The sequence below is a fragment of the Necator americanus genome, chromosome IV, assembly GCF_031761385.1.
Source record: "Necator americanus strain Aroian chromosome IV, whole genome shotgun sequence".
NCBI lineage: Eukaryota > Metazoa > Nematoda > Chromadorea > Rhabditida > Ancylostomatidae > Necator > Necator americanus.
This window is the reverse complement of record NC_087374.1, coordinates 8,785,093-8,804,044: the sequence shown is the minus strand read 5'-3', so window position 1 is coordinate 8,804,044 and position 18,952 is coordinate 8,785,093. Positions and strand designations below refer to the sequence as shown.

Here is an 18,952-nt window from a genome sequence, read left to right as displayed (position 1 = left end):
TAGTTTTCCCCCTCTCTCCAAAAGTGAAGTTGGAACTTAACATTGATCTAAAATGATCACCACCGCCAATGATTCTAATCATTTCTGACTTTAATATCAACAATACAGATGACGCGTATGGAGAGAACTCAAAAATAATGAAAAAAAAAACACTATAAAATAAACTCCCGAGAGCTCTTACAGTGAATAGAAAGAAGAAAGATGTGGATTTCGTTTGAAATTCTCGTTGCATGGCAATAAACTTGACTTTTATCGTACTGAGGAAACCTAGAAATGCATAGGTGAAGGAATTAGAGAATGTCACTGAGAAAAACACTTGTACTAATAGCCATGTAAGTTCTGGAAGGCTGCAAATTACGTAGGTAAAGAAATCTTTTGCTGTGAAGTACTTCTTTTCAGTCTAATTTCACCACTGTCTACTGAGGAGTATCATTTGAAGTGACATCTACAAGAACGAAAAAATCAAACACCTATTCCTATGTATATATATGTAACACAGAAAAGATTTATGCGACAGTATAATATTTTCAATGTAACTCCTTACATTATGACTATCAAAGTCCTATTGAATAAAAAAAAACAAGAAACAAATAAAAATAAATAAAACTGGAGAAACCAATAAAAGTAAGGCGATCAGCTATGTTGTTTTTGAATGGCAAGCAATCACAATCTTGCGAAATTGAATAGAAACAAATTGCAGCATTTCCTTAAAAGAGCCGAATGGATTCTCTCTTGTATGAGGCAGAATTAGAGAGTGAGAAGGAACGATCTACTACAGCTTGTCTAAAAAGAAAATAAATGGACACAGTATCCTGAGATTTGATCCACTGAACACATGGTATACCAGAGAACACGAGTTAATAAAGGAATTCGATTTTAAAAGTATTTATTATTTAATTCGAAGCATATCATAGTATAGTTATTAATTATTTCAATTTGAAATTTTTAAACTGGTTCATTTCGTTATTACTTGAAAAAAAATTATTTATGACCAGCCTCCGCTGAAGCTCTCAAGTCATTATCATTATTTCACTCGGTCTACGTTTAGCAAACAACCCGCTTTTATCAAACTCAACCACGATTGCGGATAAAGTTACAAACATTAATTCATGAATGAGCCGCAGAACTCCACATCTCCATAGCTGTTAGAGTATCGTGACTTTTGAGTTAAACGGAGGACGGATGTTATGGGCTGACACAGCTATCCGGATCTTCGCTGAGGTGTTTCGTCCTTGAACATATCTGAGCCCGTTCCTGTTCAGCTAGAGTTCGCATAGAATCTACCCGTTCGTCGCTATTCCATAAACTGCGAAACTTTACGTCTCGACTGAACTCGCTGTCAACTTCAAATGCCCTGAGGTCTTCTTTTACTAGCGCCGTCCTGAACTTTCTTTCACGAAGACCAATCACTTTCAGTCTGGGAGTAGCATATACACCCGTTATCACAAAACTCACAATCCTCAAAATTCGAGGGTCAAATATTCGGGTTATCTTCGTGCTACATTCCAAAGTTCTCTCGACGGGTCCACGCAGTAAATGCCCACTCGGAGGGACTCTAGATCCTGAAAGTTAGCCACTAACTCCATTACGATTATATGCTAATATATGTTTTTTAGCCGTGAAACAGTATCAAAATTGTCAGCGGACAACAATCCGCAAAAGCACTATGCAAAGTGAAAAATTCTGAAAAACACTGAAGAGAACACAACAGGCATACTTCCACTGGAAAAACTGTGTAAGGTTTGAGGATGTGATGGAATGGACTGTTATTTTTGTTCTTCTTGGGGCTCTGTTGGCATTTTTGGTTTGGAAGTGAATGTTGAGAGAATCAGTGCTTCTAACAAATCCTTGAACCCTGCTTACATATAACAGAGATCTACTTTTCAACAGCGACCTACAGCGTTCGTCGCTCTTCGCTACCTTAAGCCTCGACACTTTTTTTTTACAAAGAGCGCACACAAAATTTCTCTTTTTTTCCCTGCAACTATCCAAAAGATTTCAATCAAATGTGGTAAACTTTGTGATAAACATATGCACAGAGTTTATTACCCAGCAACCGACTATTTACATAAATGGAAAATGAGCACCGACTTGAATTCTCATTAGAAGAACCTATAAAACGCCAAAAAAAGAGACCTAACGATAATCGGTGCAAGATGAGGAATGAGACTAGTGTCGTCAACAGTCGTTTGATTATCAGAGTAAGAACTGTGACGACATAGTGGATGGTAATAATTCACAGAAACGGCCATATATAGGATAAATAGGATGATCAATATCTTTTTCTTATGGTAGCGCTAGAGCCCTCAAAAGGCACCGCTTTTTTCGTTGAGGACTGCTTTGACTCCTGTAATTCGCGTTCGGTTTCGAAGCGGGATTTGTAGTCGTAGCGAATAAATGACAATTTTCCTGAAGAATTATGAGAAATATTTTCAAAGACAGGAGGAGAGACACATCCAAACTACTGTAATAACTGTAGTCGATAAATAAAACAACAAGGCCGTTTTTCCAAACCTGGTTTATAGTCGTCCAAACAAATCACTGGAGGAAGTGTATTCAATGTGTGGAGTAACTCTTCTCCTTGTTCACTACAAAGGCTATTAGATGACGGTTTTTTCTTTCCATCCAGACGCTGTCCAGAGCCAGAGAATGCAGAAAAATGTGGCCCATTAGAGCCTGACGCAGTTTTTATTGCTGGTGCTGGGGGCTGGAAGAAAATAACTGAGAATAAATATCGCCATGGACTTATAGTTAACTCGTAGTAACACATCCCTCCACATTGAATCGAACGTAGAAGATAGAATAGAAGGATTGAAATCCCTAACTATTAGTAAACATGTGTTTAAAATCACAGCTACTTCAAATCTATGAATTTCACTCTAATTTGTTCCTCAAGATTCATTGAGAGTTTCTTTTCCAAACAAAAACATAGCGATCAAAATCCATGGCATTCATAAAATAGCGCCAGAGTAGAAAGCATTGTTTCATTGAGCCACAAAAAACACTAGACAGCAAACGATACCAAAAGGGAACCAAAACATTGACGACCGCTTAGAATTTGCTGGTAGTGCGTTTACTGTCAACCTTAGTGAGTTCCCAAAATAATTTAGTATCTAATTCCAGTCATTTCGTTCTGCCCGTGAACAAGAGAAAATAACAACTCTTCAAAATGTCATGATTTAGTTCGACAAGATGATGACTCTCACTATATGCAAGAGGAACATGGTTCCAATGTACCAATAACATCACCAGCGACACAAAAGCAACACCAAATACACAAAGAATGAGGTCGTAACGCGTAGTATCCTAGCAGTTTAAAAAAAGAAGAAAAGACAATGAGACGCGATATTATATACATAAGAAAAATATACAATCCTGAAAAAACAAACCTTGAAATTTGACGCTTGCCGAGCCGGATTAGGTTCTTCCACGTACCCTTCAGGTGCGTCAAAGTCAAGATTAAGATCACATTCTATTATGCACACAGCATTGCTCGGCTTCACTTCTTGGACAAGAAATTCGAGTACTTGGTCTGCATACTGAAATTGCGCAGAAATCGTCCAAGCGAGAGTCCTTTTGTTGATAAAACCGCATTGAAATTGCAAAATCGGTCCAAAACACCAAGGGGAATTAAATGAACACCTACCAGTACAGCAATGACGTCATTTTTCGTGAGACATGCAAATTTGCGTAGTTCCACCTCCAAAACAGCTCTAAAGTAGCTTTTATTCAGAACAACAAGATAGAAATATGCAAGATCAAAATGAGGATTCTGCTACGCAAAAAATGGTCAAAAATTGCCGGCAAAAATCGATACAGTAAATGAGGTTGTAAGAACCGACCTTGGATTGCTGATGTTCAAAAACTCTAGCGACTGCGGTTTCAGTTTTGCGTAAGTAGCCGACGGCAATGTGACGGAATCCACGCGGACCTCAGCACCCTCCTCTATTCGAAGTTGTTTCATCATATGAAATCTTTAGAATAACTGTAAAATCTCCGAACGTAACGAAGGTTAATATCTCTGCCTTAAAACACATCTACAGGATCCAAACCCATATCTTGCAAACTCTATCTTGCATCTTTTGACATGTTTTTGTAGCCCTTTAAAGTGTATCGCTGATAAAGATACTTCTTACAGGAACTCGATTTTTCAATCCACAAATTTCGAACACATCTGGATAAAACACGTAAAATTTTCAGGGGCCATGTGGAGGAAATGGAGCCAAGTGCCGGTAATTTCGAGTCGATCACATTTACGATTCCGGCATGATACCAGAATAGAGCCACCTTGCAGCAGTTTTACAACAAAGCTTCGTGGTTAACAAACTAGAAGTCCAAAGAGGACAAATGAGGAACTTTAAAATGCGTTCTATGAACAAAGAAAGTCCACTTTTGCAAATCTTCACATTATAAAAGGCTCACCCATTGTGGTAAATAGCATTTGCCCTCAGGAGCAGAGAATTCCAGAACACCGCAGTTTGTAGCTCGAGGTGTTTCACTAGTAGAGGAAACCTGCCGAATACTGTATAACCTCTATTTCCAACAAGATGTCATATGAACGTACCTTGAAAAGCATAGGATAGGGCACATTATACCGAATCAAATAATCTAAGGTCGAGTTTGGGAGTAAAATCTGAAAGCATCAGTCCATTGTCATATCAGCCTTCACTAAAAAAAAGGTGTTACTCACCTTTCCACCGTGATTGAGTTCCATAACCTTGACTGAATCTGCTTCAAAAAATGCGGCAGAGTACGCCCTCATCACACAGCTGTACCGACCACCATATCCACCTCCCATGCCCATCATTCCGCTCAAAATATTCATCATTTTCGTAATAAACCTGGAAGAAAGAAACTGTTGCCAGCGTCCGAAAAAGGAATAGAATTCAAAGAAGTGGAAAATAAAACGGCACAGAAAGTTATTACGGAGACAGGAGAAAAGTGCAAGTAACGTCGGAAAATAAGGGAAAGGATTTAAGATAACCCTTGCATTAAAATAACGAAAAATGTGAGGATAGCTAGGAATTATTTAGATAGTATGAACCTCAGCTTTGCATAACCTATAAGTAAACGCCTACAATACGTAATGTAAATAATATACATACGTAATAATATACATATAAATAATGTAGATATAACCTCTACTAAAGTAATGACCTGATAATCTATTAATTACACGGACTTCATTGGTTTTAACTGTATTATTATAGTAGGCGCAAAATCTTACCTACAAACATTGCAACGGACGATGATTACTATTGTGGTTATCTCTTATGACGAAATGTCTATTTTATCGGCATGATGATTTTACAAATCTCTACCTTGTTTTTCCCACTCCTGATGGAAATTTATCTTTTCCTATTCGGTATTCGCAAAGAGGTTTTCTCCATGTCACAACACAGTGCGGCTCATTTTCGACTCCATATCTTAGGGATGGCAATCACCGTGGAACGGCCATCTAAGCCCGAAATAAAATGATCACCCAGGAAGCTCGCTTGATATCAAGGATGGAGAAAGTGAGTACTTCAATCCGAACTGATTATCTACTAATAAAACTGGACATGATATCTAGTAGACAACACATCGCTCATGCGACCCCATGCAGCGCTGTTCGAACAAATGCGTTTACTTGCTGAAAAACCACGAAACACTGAACTAACCACTAGCTGAAGCAAGTATTAATTTGATCTCAAAGGGTACGACATTCTTTGTGCAGGATATGGGTCACACCCGCAAAATGAAGTTGAAAGTGAACCCAGTAAGCACTAGTACACAGCTTTCGTTATAGTATACCTAAAAATATTAGTTTTTCGTGACATCCGCGAAAACACCTCCTCCCCGTAATTAGCACTGTGAATAGCGATGATTTTCCCCTGATTTTTGTTTATTTTCCATCTGTTCATTACACTTTTCATGACATGAATAGAAATCCTTTCACAGTCAGATTTTCTCAAGGGTATGGGGCAAAGATTAGAATTATCACACAATAGTTGGGCGAGACTCTGGATTTTCGTTTTTGCAGCGATATCCAAAACAATTTCCCAAGCCGATTTTGCAAAACATCCTGGCACCTATTCGCGTCGCATAGTGATTACAAGAAGGTAATTCTGTCAATCACTGAACTGCTAACGCTAAGGATTCCACAAAAACATTTGAACATACCAACAAGATTAAAGGTAAGTGCAAGGAAGGTACCATGTTGAACAACTACTAACGATTATTCTAAATATTTACCGATAGTTCTTAACAGTTGAAGAAGAGAAAGGGAAGAAACGTATCATGCAAGCTGTGGGAAATTTAAAATAATACAGTAAGAACTACAAAAAAAAATAATTGCAGCTGAAAAGTGTCATGGACAATAGAAAGAAGCATAGTGTGACTATTTTTAGTGAATACTGAAATGAAAAATGAATGACATACCCATCACAAAGAGAAGACGGTAACATAGGTCAGAAAAGTGTGGTAACAAAAATCAACAAAGCAAATAGAATAAATAACAGTAATACAAAATGTACTGGAGCACAGCAAAATAATCAAGATCAGTTGCGAAGTTTTGAAAACCCCACAAGGTCAATGATGGAACGTGACTTGCGTATTTTACGGTTTCATCCTCAAAATGTTTACTTTCTGGGCATTAAAAACGTTGAGCACAGCTTCAAAAGTAACGCCACAAAATTGGTGAAACCAAGTAACTTTTCCACAATGTGTTGTTGAGACCGTAAAAACCGATGCTATAACAAAAAAAAGACTGGATTGTGGGGTGCAGCCACCGAATTATGCATGAATCAGAAATCAGGGAAACGAAAAAGCGCACGTTGAACTTTTAGAGTGTCAATGAAACACTTCTATAGTAAATATGCTGGACAAGCTGATAATGGCATAGAACTTAGAGAAAAAAGAAATCTTTGCTTAGTTTCAAAATTGCGATTAAAATTAGAATAGATCTTAAAACTTCAGCATTCAAAAGGTTCTTCTCCTTCGGTGTCGCTGACATATGTACCATAGTAGCGGTCGCCGAAATTTCCCATTCCAGGCAATACATAAAAATTGTCCGAAAGTTGACTATCAACAGCTGTTGTTATCAGACGGACCTAAAATACGACAAAACTCAAATTAAACGACCACTGCAGTTGCAAAACAGCACAAGTTTTAAGTGGGACTGGAAGAACAATATTTTGACACGTGAAAACTGGCTCATGTCACCGGTACTACAGCAAAGGAGAACAGAGTCAGATTGGGTGTAAACAGCTGAGGTAGTTTTCTTTCTGTTGCTTTAACTTCAACGCAATTATGCGCTCCTCAAAAAATACGCCATCTTCCCATGAGAAATCCAAATACTTAATTAGACGCTCCAGATAAGTCTCCCTCACATATTATGAAGTAGACTGAGGGTTTTTAATTTGATTTCTACTCTTCACCAATCTTCTTTCACTCACCTTTGGGAAAGCATAAGCGAGAGCGTGCACTCCCGGTTCAGACATGAGCAAAGATAACACATAAATGTTCTCTTCAGGTACATCGTGGTCCAAAAGTATTCGAATTGCCATCATGGCTGCCGCACCTTGAAATCAGCACAAATATATGAAGTGAGACAAGACGGAAAGAAAAGGAGACTAACCAGTAGCTACCGTGGCATCTAGAAGCATTACTTTATATTTATCAATATCTTTCGGGAGACGAAGGTAGTACAATTCGGGTTCCATCGTTTTGTCGTTCGTTTGTATGAGAATTTTACCCATCTGAATAAATATTAATAGCTGAAACTAGTACCAAGTAGGCAAAGCCAAGAACGTATAAAAAACCGAATACAGTCGTACTGCGATGATCCAGCAGGAATGTCGACTTTGATTGTAACAGTTACCCTCTCAAATTTGGATTCTTTAAAAATGTATTCATGTTATGAATCATTCTAATACGTATTGTATGGTCCACATTTTAAAGGCAGAGACGAGTCTTGAAAATGACGAACGTAGTCTCGTTTGTAAAACTTCCTGAGCCCACAGCGCTGCACATTCGGCCCCGAACGCATTCAGTCGAGCTAACTGATATCTCTGAGGACGGGCACTGGTGCTCCTAGTAGTTTATAGGTACAGCGAAGCTGTTCCTTTTATTGTTAGATGCGACAGACAGCAAAGTGTCTGTTTTAAAGAATGCCGCGCCAGCTCGACTGAACACCATCAGCGCCCACTGAATTCGTAAGCAGTGCACTGCCCAAGTCCGCTGTTTTTGATTTCACTCTTCTAGTTCACAACCAAACTTGAATTCGAGCTTTGGGAAGAAAACGACATTCCATTCCATCCATACACCTATACGAAAAACACCCACCTTGCAGTCCTTTACAACAGCACGGAGCGAGTTCTCCATAGTTTCACCAGCCCTCATAATAGCAATTCCACATATCTTAGCCGACTGTCGACGTCCCATAACTCTGCAGAAAACCAAAAACAGTGCAGGGAACAGAAAGCTCGACAGTGTCATAACAAGTCTGCTGCAGTTATAAGTTTCACTACGAAGATTAAAAGGCTTACTTCTGTCCGTTATTTAGTTCGATTTCGACATCCTTATAAGGCATGAAATTCATGGCTTCCTCGACAAGAATTCGTGTAAGTCGTTCAGAGTAGAAAATTAATTCATCGCTGAAATAATGTATTGGCATTTGTTTCCCCTGTCACAATGTCTTAGAAATTATAAGCCAACACTTCAAAAACAAAAAAAAACTGAACTAATCCACGAACCGTTTGGTATTTTTGTTTCGGATGAACGTGTGAAGGCCCCGGACTTGCGGAGTTTCCCTAATTATTGTTAGGCTATCAGGTAAGTGATCTGGAATCTGGTTCATATTCACTAAGTCATGACGACATTGAGACGCAGCGGTTTGGTCATACCCTAAAAACACACTAACAGTGACATTATCCTAATACAGCAAGAATATCACTGCATTTACCTCTCTTGATGAGCTGAGTTTTCACTTGTTTCGCAATCAAATTGATTGCCACATCATTGTCTCCGCCTCTCGGGACGATGATGTCGGCAACCTTCATTCCTGGTGCGATATATGCCTCAAACGCTGGCTGAAACGATAGCATTATCCTTGACAAAATCAGGCTTTATAGTTTTCTAGACATTACTATAGAAAGGGATAGGACTATGTACTTCTTAGATGTTAGGTTCGAATTTTTGCAAGTGTCAGCGTTATTTCAAATGACGCGACAGTCACGGGAAGGAAACAGACAATTTGCGTCGCCCGCGATATAATTCGAAGAGTTGGAAGGTACAAAAGCATAAGAATGACACTAGTAAAATGAAGCAATCTTCTGAGACCATGTAACTTAAATCTGCATAATCTGTGTTTTAATGTGTTCACTTCTTATCTTGATCGTTTTTAACAGCTACAGACATGCATATTTCTCTTTGAGAATATCGGCGCAGCGCAGAAAATGTTAATGAGAAGAGTGCTGGTAGAAAAGTATGAAATTCTAGGTTGACCATTCTACCGTTGCAAAATCTTATGCATTGATTGTGTACAATTCTATACAATAAAAGAGAATCATTCCAAACCTTGACAAACCGGAAATACTGATCGAGAACACCGATGGTGTCGCGACCTCGTTCATTGATGTCACGATTTAAACGACGAGCCAAACGTACATCTCCGTCTGTGTCCACAAACACCTTGAAAAAAAAATGCAAATATTAATGAATTCAATAATAACAACTAAACAATAGTAGAAAACAAACACTGAGTGCTTAAAACAAATATTACTTTCATATCCATCATTTCGGTAATATCAGGACGATGGAAAGCTAGAATCCCTTCGAAAATCAACACGTCTGCGCCGTACATCATCTGGAAGGTTTACGCATTATATGATAAGGGATACTAGTTTTAGAAGAATCAATTTGAAGAAATAGCATGACAGAATTGCCTAGAAATGCTGACAATCATCAACATATGCGCGCATATTGTAGCTAAAAGCTATACCAGAGGTGTACTCTACAGATGAGAAAAACACAAGCTTGAGAATGCAACTCTGAACTTTCCAAAAATTATTAGCGACGTACAGCGTACTACCGTAACGCTATAACATTTCCAACTTTTCTAGTGTTCGCTCATTTGCCAGCTCCGTTTACGTACAACTGTATTTCACAATGTGCAGTAAGGAATGTTTAGAATTCTAACAAATTGCCGCGGATTTTAAAAAAGTTTATATTCGCTGGAATCAAAATGAAACTCTGACTTTCGGGTTGTTGTCTCGGGCATGGGTAGTGAAGTCGTACACAGGAACTTCACAATTTTTTCCTTCACGCAGCCTCGTTAGTACCTGTAATAGTACCGGTTACAAAACATAGCAAACATTCTGTGATGATTATATGAAAGCGGTAACCTCATGCAAGAGATCGAAATCAAAGGCATTAGGATGGTCGAAATTATAATTAGACTGTTCGGCCAAGATATGTTCCTCTTCACTCAGAACCTTAATTGTTAGAATATTAAATAATCACGAGTGAGAGATGAAGCAATGTACAACCTTGTAGAAACTATCCATACTCAGAATTGTAACCCAAGGAATCTCTAGTTTTTCTATTATTTTCTCCGCTACCGTCGTTTTGCCGCTAGCGGAACTATAATAAGAGAAGACCAGTCCAGTATGTTTGCATTCCTTCTGTATAAAAATAACTTCAGACTCACCCTCCACAAATACCGATAACGTAAGGTTGTTTGAAAGTGTTTCCAAATTTGTCATACCAAGGCGGTCTTCCTTTAGTGTAGATTTTCTGAAAAAAAAGTATTTTAGCTGGAAAATTTAACCGCCGAGATAGTGTATATTGTACTAAGATTTGATCTGAGTTAGAAAAAAAGTGGTGGTAAACTAGATGGGCACTAACTACTTTTCAGTCTGTCATTTTTACTTTGTGGCATGGAGAATACGTCTTTTAGGGGGCATTAGTGGCCATGGAGCTAAGCATAGACCAAGATAATCATAAATATGAAAATCTGAAGAGAAGATTTCAGTGGTAAGTAAATGAGAGGTCATGATTGGGTCGTAACTCTAGTGGGATGTGCATTGCAAGGTAAGAAGCCCAGAAACGTTCCTCACTTGGGGGACGAATAAAAGCTTAGAAAATATGAAGGAGTGGCAAAATTTAGAAACACTACAAAGACATTGGGAGCAATATCTGAGTTTTGTGAGCACAGTGAGGATCTTGCAGATTAGGTTAAAATGCCATTCGTCATCGAAATGTCATTGATAGTCACATAGAAGGAACCATAATCACCAAACAGAATCCGTTCAACTAATTCAATTCAAATTCACCTCAATAAGTTTGGCCGAGATAAAGTAGCTGACGCAAAAAAAAAATCAAGTCACACTGTAATCCTGGGCTTTTTACCCAAATTTATCGATAGAAACTGTCCCCTTCATTGTGGGAAAATACCATTTGTTTGACTGCATAGTGCACAAAAACAAGAGAATAACTAATTCAATCCAATTCACATTTGGATTGTTAAGTGTTTGCTCGTGGTTCTGTTTGGTTACTGCTAAGCGTTTGCTGTTATCAAGAAGATCTGAATTCCTCTTGAATTCCTTATGTTGGGGAATGAGGAGCACTATCTTTATATTTCAATCAGAAAATAATCTAATCGCGGAATTTATAGTCTTTTTTTTTTCGAGATAGCACAGACACACATTTCTCAACCACAGAGAGCTTCATACCTTGCTATTGATTCCAGCAACCTCTTCCCAGCCCTTCACACCGCCACCGCGAAGTCCTGCCCAAAAACACAAAGAAACATCAAGAAAGGAAAGAATGGCACAAAATGTTCTAATCATGTCTTCTTATCCAAAACTTTCTACAGAAAACATCGCACTTGAGTTAGACATGAGCCTCTTCAGCGGTGTTAAAAAACCAGAAAAGCTTCTTAATTTTTGGCTGTGAGTTACTAGCTATTAAGTTACGCCACTTTTTAAAGAAGATAGGTACTCCTCACGGGTGTTATGGAGGAAACCTAATCTCAGCCAAATCGCCAAATTTTGTGGGTACACCCCTATGTTGCCTAACCGTGAAGCTCCGGTCCTTTTTATGTGAAAAGGAAAGACAGAAAACGAAACTCACAGAACTGAAGAAGTCGTGGCCTATACTACAGGAAACTTGCTTACCCTGCCAGACTTAGTGGTCAGTAAGTGGTGCTCAGATTTGGAGCCGCTCATTGTGCGCAAACGACGGCGTGATGCAGGAGGAGAAGGTGACACACGAGAGCAAACCCCATTAACCAGCTCGTCGACAGAAGAGCCTAGAAATTACAGAAATAGCAGAAGGAAATTACAGTCTGGTCAGAACGACAAGATGCAGTTGCGTAATCCCTCGAAGTGGCACAGTGAATTTAGCTGTTAATAACGACATGGGACAACTGCTGATTGCAGCTATGAGCGATGATACCAAGGGTCCCACCTCGACCCTGAACTCTTCGAGTGCAGCCGCATCATGCTTTATGTCGTCTTGACCAGACTATGTGTGCAGCAAAAAATGGCTCGAAAGAAAGCACAGGGTAAGACAAGGCGTTGAACACAATTTTTACATGCTATAGTTCAGTTGTTCTCAGTTTCTATATCAGCTTGCTGTTCTTAATTAAAAACTGGTTTTCTGGAAAATTGTATGAATACTTCGTAGCCTGCAAAATGCAGATAACTGATTGTTCATCGATGAACACTTTCAGTATCAGATGTTTTTGCATGCAGCAACTAATAAACCACCAATAAGTACTCGTTCTACAAAACGCTTCGCAGTACAACATGATTGCAATGATCCCATGTCTTTTACTGGACAAATATCTGTTTTGATTTTAGACCTCAACAGATCCTGTTTCTTCGTAAGATAGTGTACTGAGTGATATTCGGGCAGATCATTTCTCGATGAACGTTGATATAGCAGTTACGCAAGAAAATGAATTTTCTAGAGTTTGAGATCAAGATGTAGAACCATTATCTTAACCATAATGCATATGAAAGACAGTCAACAGTGACTCCAAAATTCTATACCACCTTGGTCTACGGAGAGGGGATTTGGTCACACGTAATTTGCTTGCGTTCAAAGAACTACTGATTATCTATACTAATCAAAAAAGCTCAGAAGCTGCCTCGTATTGAATGTTGGAACAAACTTCAGTGAAATAAAAGACACGTCTTATAATCATCAATAATTTCCCATCTTATATAATCAGATTCACGACACTTGACCACAACACCACTCACCTCTCCGCTTCATACTAATTACAGCCTCAGTAAAGAACAGGAACAAAAAATTTCTGAACGCTAGATACAATTGAAAATTGTTAGTTGGGCCTAGAAAAATCTCTTACCTGACGAATTACAATAGTCTGGAATTTCACCGATTTGCACACTCTTTACGCTAGGATCCTTCTCAACACTCCCGTTGACGGCCTTATCAGCCATTCTGTAAAAAGAAGAACAATTAGAAAGAGAAAAAGAAGGATTCTCAACAAAGCGCGCAAGATAACAAAGAAATGATGGAATGAATGGAGTTTCATCTAAAACATGCTGATGAAAACGAAGATAGCAGCAAAGCAGTGACATGGGAGTGCAGAAGAACAAGAGTTCATAATAAAACATGGAATGAAACAATGTAAATTCGCAATTCGATAACCCAAAAAGCATAGTATGAAAAAGGAACGGGCATGCATGGAAAAAAGAAAGGACGACATGGATTTGTACGGGATTCGCATGAGCTCTCCAGGGGTTTACGTGGGTTTCGTAAGAAGTCACGTATTTCTAGTGCCGAACATAGGTAAAGAATGCCAAAAAAATCAACACTAAGCAGTTCCTTAGTTATACACACTGAACATTTCCTTAAAGTAAAAAAGGATAAAGTCACTGGCGTATCAATCCACTTGGGATGCGCCAACGCGTTTTACTGCAATTCGTTGAGGTTTTGGAACGCCTGTTCTATACGATGACTTGCGAGGGCCAGCCGGTAATCAACCCAGTGTTTTTATTCATTCCTGAAAAATTTCATTATGAATCATAATCCTTGGAGACCAATCCAGTTTCCAAGATTCACGCGGCCTTGATTTCACACACACACAAGCTCTCGTTCGCTTATGTTCTAAAATGTCAGGATTTGCATGCATTTTACCACGGTTTAGTTCAATTTATAGCTGACTCCGAACATGTTCAGCCAGATGAACACGATGCGTCTGTAGGACGCGCGCGCCTCGACTTTATGAAACCAAAAATCTCTCAATTTTGGTCCGCTATCTAGTTGATGAAAGCGTTCAACGTGTATGACAGAAATCGGGACCAGTACCTGTTGAGGCGACGTTACGGTTGGACAGCAAATTGCAAAAACCCCTAGCGAATCGCGCAAAACACGGTTCTAAGGCCGATTCACGACGAGAACGATGGAATCGATCTGAAACAAATGCTTTCGCATTCCAAACACAAAGACTACGTAATCGTCTCCAAAATCAACGGGAAAAACACAACAAATATCCATCGCTGTGAGAAATGCATGTGTAGTTGAACGGAAACAAATTCTTAGATTTCTTGGAGGGGAGACTCACCTTTGAATGGGGGTTAAAACAGCTGCTACCCCACCAGAAACTGTGCAGTAGTCTTCAGACTGAGTTTGTTTAACAAGAATGCCTGCACATACAATAACAGAGTAGAGAAAACTGGATCTCTTCAATACCTCGAGCAGAAAAGTCGGAAAACGAAGAAAAAACGTGGATACGGCTCGGAAAACGAAAACTGCTGACTTGCAAGGGGAATTCCGTGGACTGCAGTCGTCACCAAATTAAGAGATGCAGGAATTAGCCTCGGAGCGCGCCAAACGCTCATTGCAGGAAAACTCACTTTCCTCATGTATTTCTCTCTATATATCTCTCTATCCTCTAGAAAATTTCTCTACCTTACACAATCCACTCTATTTTTAGCAAAAAATAAGAGAGGGACCTGCAAGCACAAGCGATCTCAGGTACTTTCGATTTGGAACTAATTCCTGCTCTACTCAAAACTATCCTTGTGGTTCTTTTTTCCATTTATTTTTCATAGCTCATACATCTGTTCCCGATCCCCATGTTGTTGTTTGCGTTCGTCAAATTCCAGAAAGAAAACATTGCACATGCTCATAGTCGAACCATAGAACCGAAGGATAATTACATTTTCTTCGCTGTTGCACGATATTACACTGTGATGAGCTGAAACCATTTCGTATGCTTCGTCGTTTAAAAAAAAAACTGTCCTTCGGAACGAAACGCGTCGGTCACACCGCATCCTTCCGTAACTGATCTTCAACAATGTCCTATTTACTATAGAAATAGGGCCTGGTTTCGTTGCTCTAATTAGAATAGCGCAATGCGTCGCATCTAGCAAGTTATAGTCGGACTGAATATGTTCAACGAAGTGAACGAAGTGACTTCAGGTGGAGTATTCGTATACGGCATAGTAGATTATGGAGAGAGGGGTGATTCTGCCCATTTCTCCTAATTGCCGTAAAAAAAACAGCCCGGAAGATGCGGCGCATGCACAAGGCTGGCGCGCTCCAACCGAACTCGTTGTGGAAAATAGTGCGCCGGAACGCTCGAGGCCGTATCTTCCGGCCCGTTTTTTTACAGCAATTAGGAAGAAATAGACGGAATCACCCTTCCCTCCATAATCTACGACTCCGTTTAGCCATAACCCACCTGAAATCCGCAGCACCCCAGATTCGTGGGGTGATGCCTTTAACACGCAAATCCTCTTCTTTAGGCCTCGCCCAATTGGAGAGTAGGTCTCGACTCGGTTGAACATATTGGGCCAAGACAGTAAACTCATATGACGAAATATGAGTGTAATCCAACTACAAGTTTTCTGTAGTCAAAAGTTTTTCCTTCTTTAATGAAATTATTTAGTTAGGTAAACGCAATTTGTTGAAGTTTGACGCATGACTAATTTCTAGTGAAGTTCTGCTCTACCCAATGTTCTGATTCGCTCTCCTGAAATCCGAACATCCTTTTAATTTTTAATTTTTTCAAACCTTATTTTATTTATTTATATATTTTTCATTTATTTTTATGTTTTTCAAAGCAGGGTGAAATGAAGAAATTTTAATGTAAAGTGCTGATTGTCGGGAAATTTCTATCTTATTTTCCACATTTCGTCGGTGTACTCTCGAAAAGTGTTGTTTTGAGATACATCCAATGGAATACACTTTCTTATACAAACTTCAGTGCATGCGGTGCTCATGCCTCTTGCGCAGCTCCATTAAGCAGGTCCAGCAGCTCATCAAACATGAGCAGACCATAGTCGAAAAAGATATCTTCACTCTCCGGGTTTCAGCTGGATCAGGTGGAAACGGGTTATCTCGGTACGTCCTTCTCACTTCAGTTTGAATTATTTTCTCTTTTTTTTGACGTAGTGGTCGGCTTTTCTTTGACTTTCAAACTTTGAAGAACACCTCGATGATACAGTGTGTATAGTCTAGGAACTATAGTCGGGTGAAAACAACACGAAACTCGGTGCAGTTACGTAAGCGTCTGCGCATGAAGCAGTGTGGTGGTGTGCAGCAGCTAGAGTCGAGGTGGGACCTTTGTTAGCACCATTCGCCGCTGCAGTAAGCTATGGTCCCACCTTGATCCTGACTACTACGTCCTAAAGCACCGCTTCTAGGGCAGCCTTACGTAACTGCACTGAGCTTCGTGCTGTTGTCACCCGACTATATAGTAGGGACAAAACGACATGAAGCACGTATGCAGTTGTATGTGGCTTCTCTCGGGGCGCTCCGGTGGAGCGTAGTGGCTATTAGCGTGGTGAAACACTAGCTGGCACCACCCATCGCTGCAGTTCCCGACGATCCCGACTCGGTTCCAACTGCTGTTTCCACCGCGCCGTTTCCAGCGCTTGCGCAAATGCACCGCAAGTACACTTGCGATTCATGTCGTTCTTACCCAAAGGGAGTTATACTTGAATGATTAAATTAAAACGCGAACTAGTATGGTTACACAGGTCTTATTGATTCTAACTCGTAGAGTGTTTCTCAACCCTTTAGTGTAGTTGAAACGCAGTATCCGACGAGGACGAAAATGTATTCAACCTTCATCCCATATTTTTTCATAAAAACAAATCATGAACATGTCTGCGTAGATCTCTTTATAGTGCACTGTAGTGCCCTAAGGGGACTGTCAAACCATTGAAAATTGACCCTATATAGTTGAACTACGGGATTTTAGCATAAAATTCATCAACATTCAGCATCTTTCGCATTCCTGACGTGATTTTGCATTAATTGCAGTTACGATGGCAGAGGAGGGAATGGTGGTAGTGTTTATCTCACAGCCTCTACCAGTATGGCATTCACTGATATTAAGAAGAAGCTCGGTGGAAAGATGAAATTGAAGGCTCAAAATGGTACTCACAGTCAGAAAATTAAACTAGTAGGCGACGATGGAGAACACACGGTAATTCTGCTTTTTTTTTTACTTTCAACTAATGTCAGTTCATAGCAGGTCATAATTCTGTTATAGTATCTTCAAGTTCCAGTAGGAGTTGAAGCAGTCGATACGGAACGAAATGTACTGCTGGCCCGCTGCTCCCGTCCTTACCAGAGATATCTCATCGCTAGAGGAGGAACCGGTGGCAATGCAAGGAATCACTACAAGTACGTGATAGAATAGGAAGGTTGAGAAGCCTTTCCTTGAATATCCTGGTGTTTGAAAATCTTGGTAATTCTGCTAATTAAGAGGTGAACCAGGAGAACAGTTCGACGTTTCCCTTCATCTAAAACTTCGTCCCAACGTTGGCCTCGTAGGATTTCCGAATGCAGGGAAGTCTACACTGATGAAAGCTTTTGTTCCTCGGAAAAGCATAAAGATAGCACCTTATCCTTTCACAACAGTAAGCTGGATTTCCTTTAGTTCTTGTGACTTTTTACAACTCTAACTTCTTTTTTAACAACTAATTTGCTTTTAGACCAAGCCTCAGGTGGCTTTTTGGGTTGCCGAAAAGCATAAGGAAGAAGAGGAAGATTTCACTTTATCGATTGCCGACTTACCAGGTGAGACGCGAAAGTATGTTAGATGTAGGTAGATTATTCGAATACTTCGTTACAGGTTTGATAGAGGGTGCAGCACAAAATCGTGGAAAAGGCCATAAGTTTCTTAAACATCTCGAATATGCGGATGTACTTTTGTTGGTGGTGGATTGTCTAGGATTCCAACTTTCCAATAATCTCAACGAGCCGTTCAGGTTAGCTCATTGTTGTTGATATTGACAATTTTAAGCGACTTTTTGATGCATAATCTAGTGAAATCGAGGAGACATGCAATTAGATAATTCCGAACTTTAGTGACCTTGAAATTACCCCTTTTTACAACTTTTCCTCTTATTTTTTGTCCAGAAGTTGTTTGTTCTCTTTATCCTCAAAATTTCGAATTGAAATGTGTTGTGTTCAAGAGTCAAAAAGTTAACATTTGAGAGAATTTTTACATCTGATTTCATGTACCTTTACTCTAGGACTCCACTGGAAGTGGTAGCTCTTCTCAACCGCGAACTTGAGGACTACAGTAAGAAATTGGTAGAGAAACCTGCGTTGCTAGTTCTGAACAAAATCGATATTGCGCCTGATAAAGAGGTGAAATTCATCTGGAGTTCTAGGATATTCATATGCGATTAACTTCACATTTGATTATCTGTCTTCCTTTTCCTTTGAATGACTCTTTTCAGGAACCTTCCCGCTTAGCACAAGTTCTACGCGGCTTTGATTGGCCACTAAACTTATCTGATGAGCTCCGTCCTCGCTTTCCTCTACAATTTGACTTCGTTCTCCCCATTTCTGCAAAATTAGGAGAAATTGAAGAACTGAAGAGGGCCCTCGTCCGTACGTACAGAAATGTACGTCCAAGTATAGTACCAGAACATCTTCGTGAAAGTGATGATAAGAGCTTACTATGAAATAAACC

The 18,952-nt window shown here is 39.6% G+C and overlaps 3 protein-coding genes across 7 annotated transcripts; 1 reads left to right on the top strand and 2 right to left on the bottom strand.

Moving 5' to 3' along the window:
• Positions 1-2,272: 2,272 nt before the first annotated feature.
• On the bottom strand, positions 2,273-13,451 carry RB195_000703 (uncharacterized protein; the record flags this gene model as incomplete). Of its 4 annotated transcripts, XM_064197179.1 has the most annotated exons (19): positions 4,408-4,512; positions 4,565-4,633; positions 4,691-4,841; positions 5,322-5,418; positions 7,001-7,091; positions 7,437-7,561; positions 7,619-7,739; positions 8,326-8,428; positions 8,529-8,636; positions 8,736-8,886; positions 8,945-9,071; positions 9,559-9,672; positions 9,764-9,847; positions 10,239-10,322; positions 10,386-10,475; positions 10,530-10,623; positions 10,691-10,776; positions 12,159-12,292; positions 13,358-13,451. In XM_064197179.1, 19 exons carry the CDS (start codon positions 13,449-13,451, stop codon positions 4,408-4,410), a joined length of 2,028 nt encoding a protein of 675 aa, XP_064053058.1. The 4 variants fall into 4 exon arrangements, with proteins under 4 accessions (XP_064053060.1, XP_064053061.1, XP_064053058.1 ...); XM_064197177.1 differs by lacking the exons at positions 4,408-4,512; positions 4,565-4,633; positions 4,691-4,841; positions 5,322-5,418 and having other exon boundaries at positions 6,954-7,091; XM_064197178.1 differs by lacking the exons at positions 4,691-4,841; positions 5,322-5,418; positions 7,001-7,091; ... (12 more) ...; positions 12,159-12,292; positions 13,358-13,451 and adding exons at positions 2,273-2,409; positions 2,515-2,707; positions 3,390-3,539; positions 3,647-3,713; positions 3,843-3,974 and having other exon boundaries at positions 4,423-4,512; positions 4,565-4,590.
• Positions 13,452-13,961: 510 nt separating this feature from the next.
• Positions 13,962-15,806, bottom strand: RB195_000702 (uncharacterized protein; the record flags this gene model as incomplete). Its single annotated transcript, XM_064197176.1, has 5 exons — positions 13,962-14,017; positions 14,323-14,366; positions 14,407-14,427; positions 14,579-14,660; positions 15,701-15,806. The coding sequence occupies 5 exons, from the start codon at positions 15,804-15,806 to the stop codon at positions 13,962-13,964; spliced, it is 309 nt and encodes a 102-aa protein (XP_064053057.1).
• Positions 14,878-18,944, top strand: RB195_000701 (uncharacterized protein; the record flags this gene model as incomplete). Of its 2 annotated transcripts, XM_064197175.1 has the most annotated exons (9): positions 14,878-14,991; positions 16,226-16,362; positions 17,287-17,452; positions 17,519-17,652; positions 17,735-17,888; positions 17,964-18,048; positions 18,104-18,239; positions 18,507-18,624; positions 18,717-18,944. In XM_064197175.1, the coding sequence occupies 9 exons, from the start codon at positions 14,878-14,880 to the stop codon at positions 18,942-18,944; spliced, it is 1,272 nt and encodes a 423-aa protein (XP_064053056.1). The 2 variants fall into 2 exon arrangements, with proteins under 2 accessions (XP_064053056.1, XP_013291046.1); XM_013435592.2 differs by lacking the exon at positions 14,878-14,991 and having other exon boundaries at positions 16,229-16,362.
• Positions 18,945-18,952: the final 8 nt, after the last annotated feature.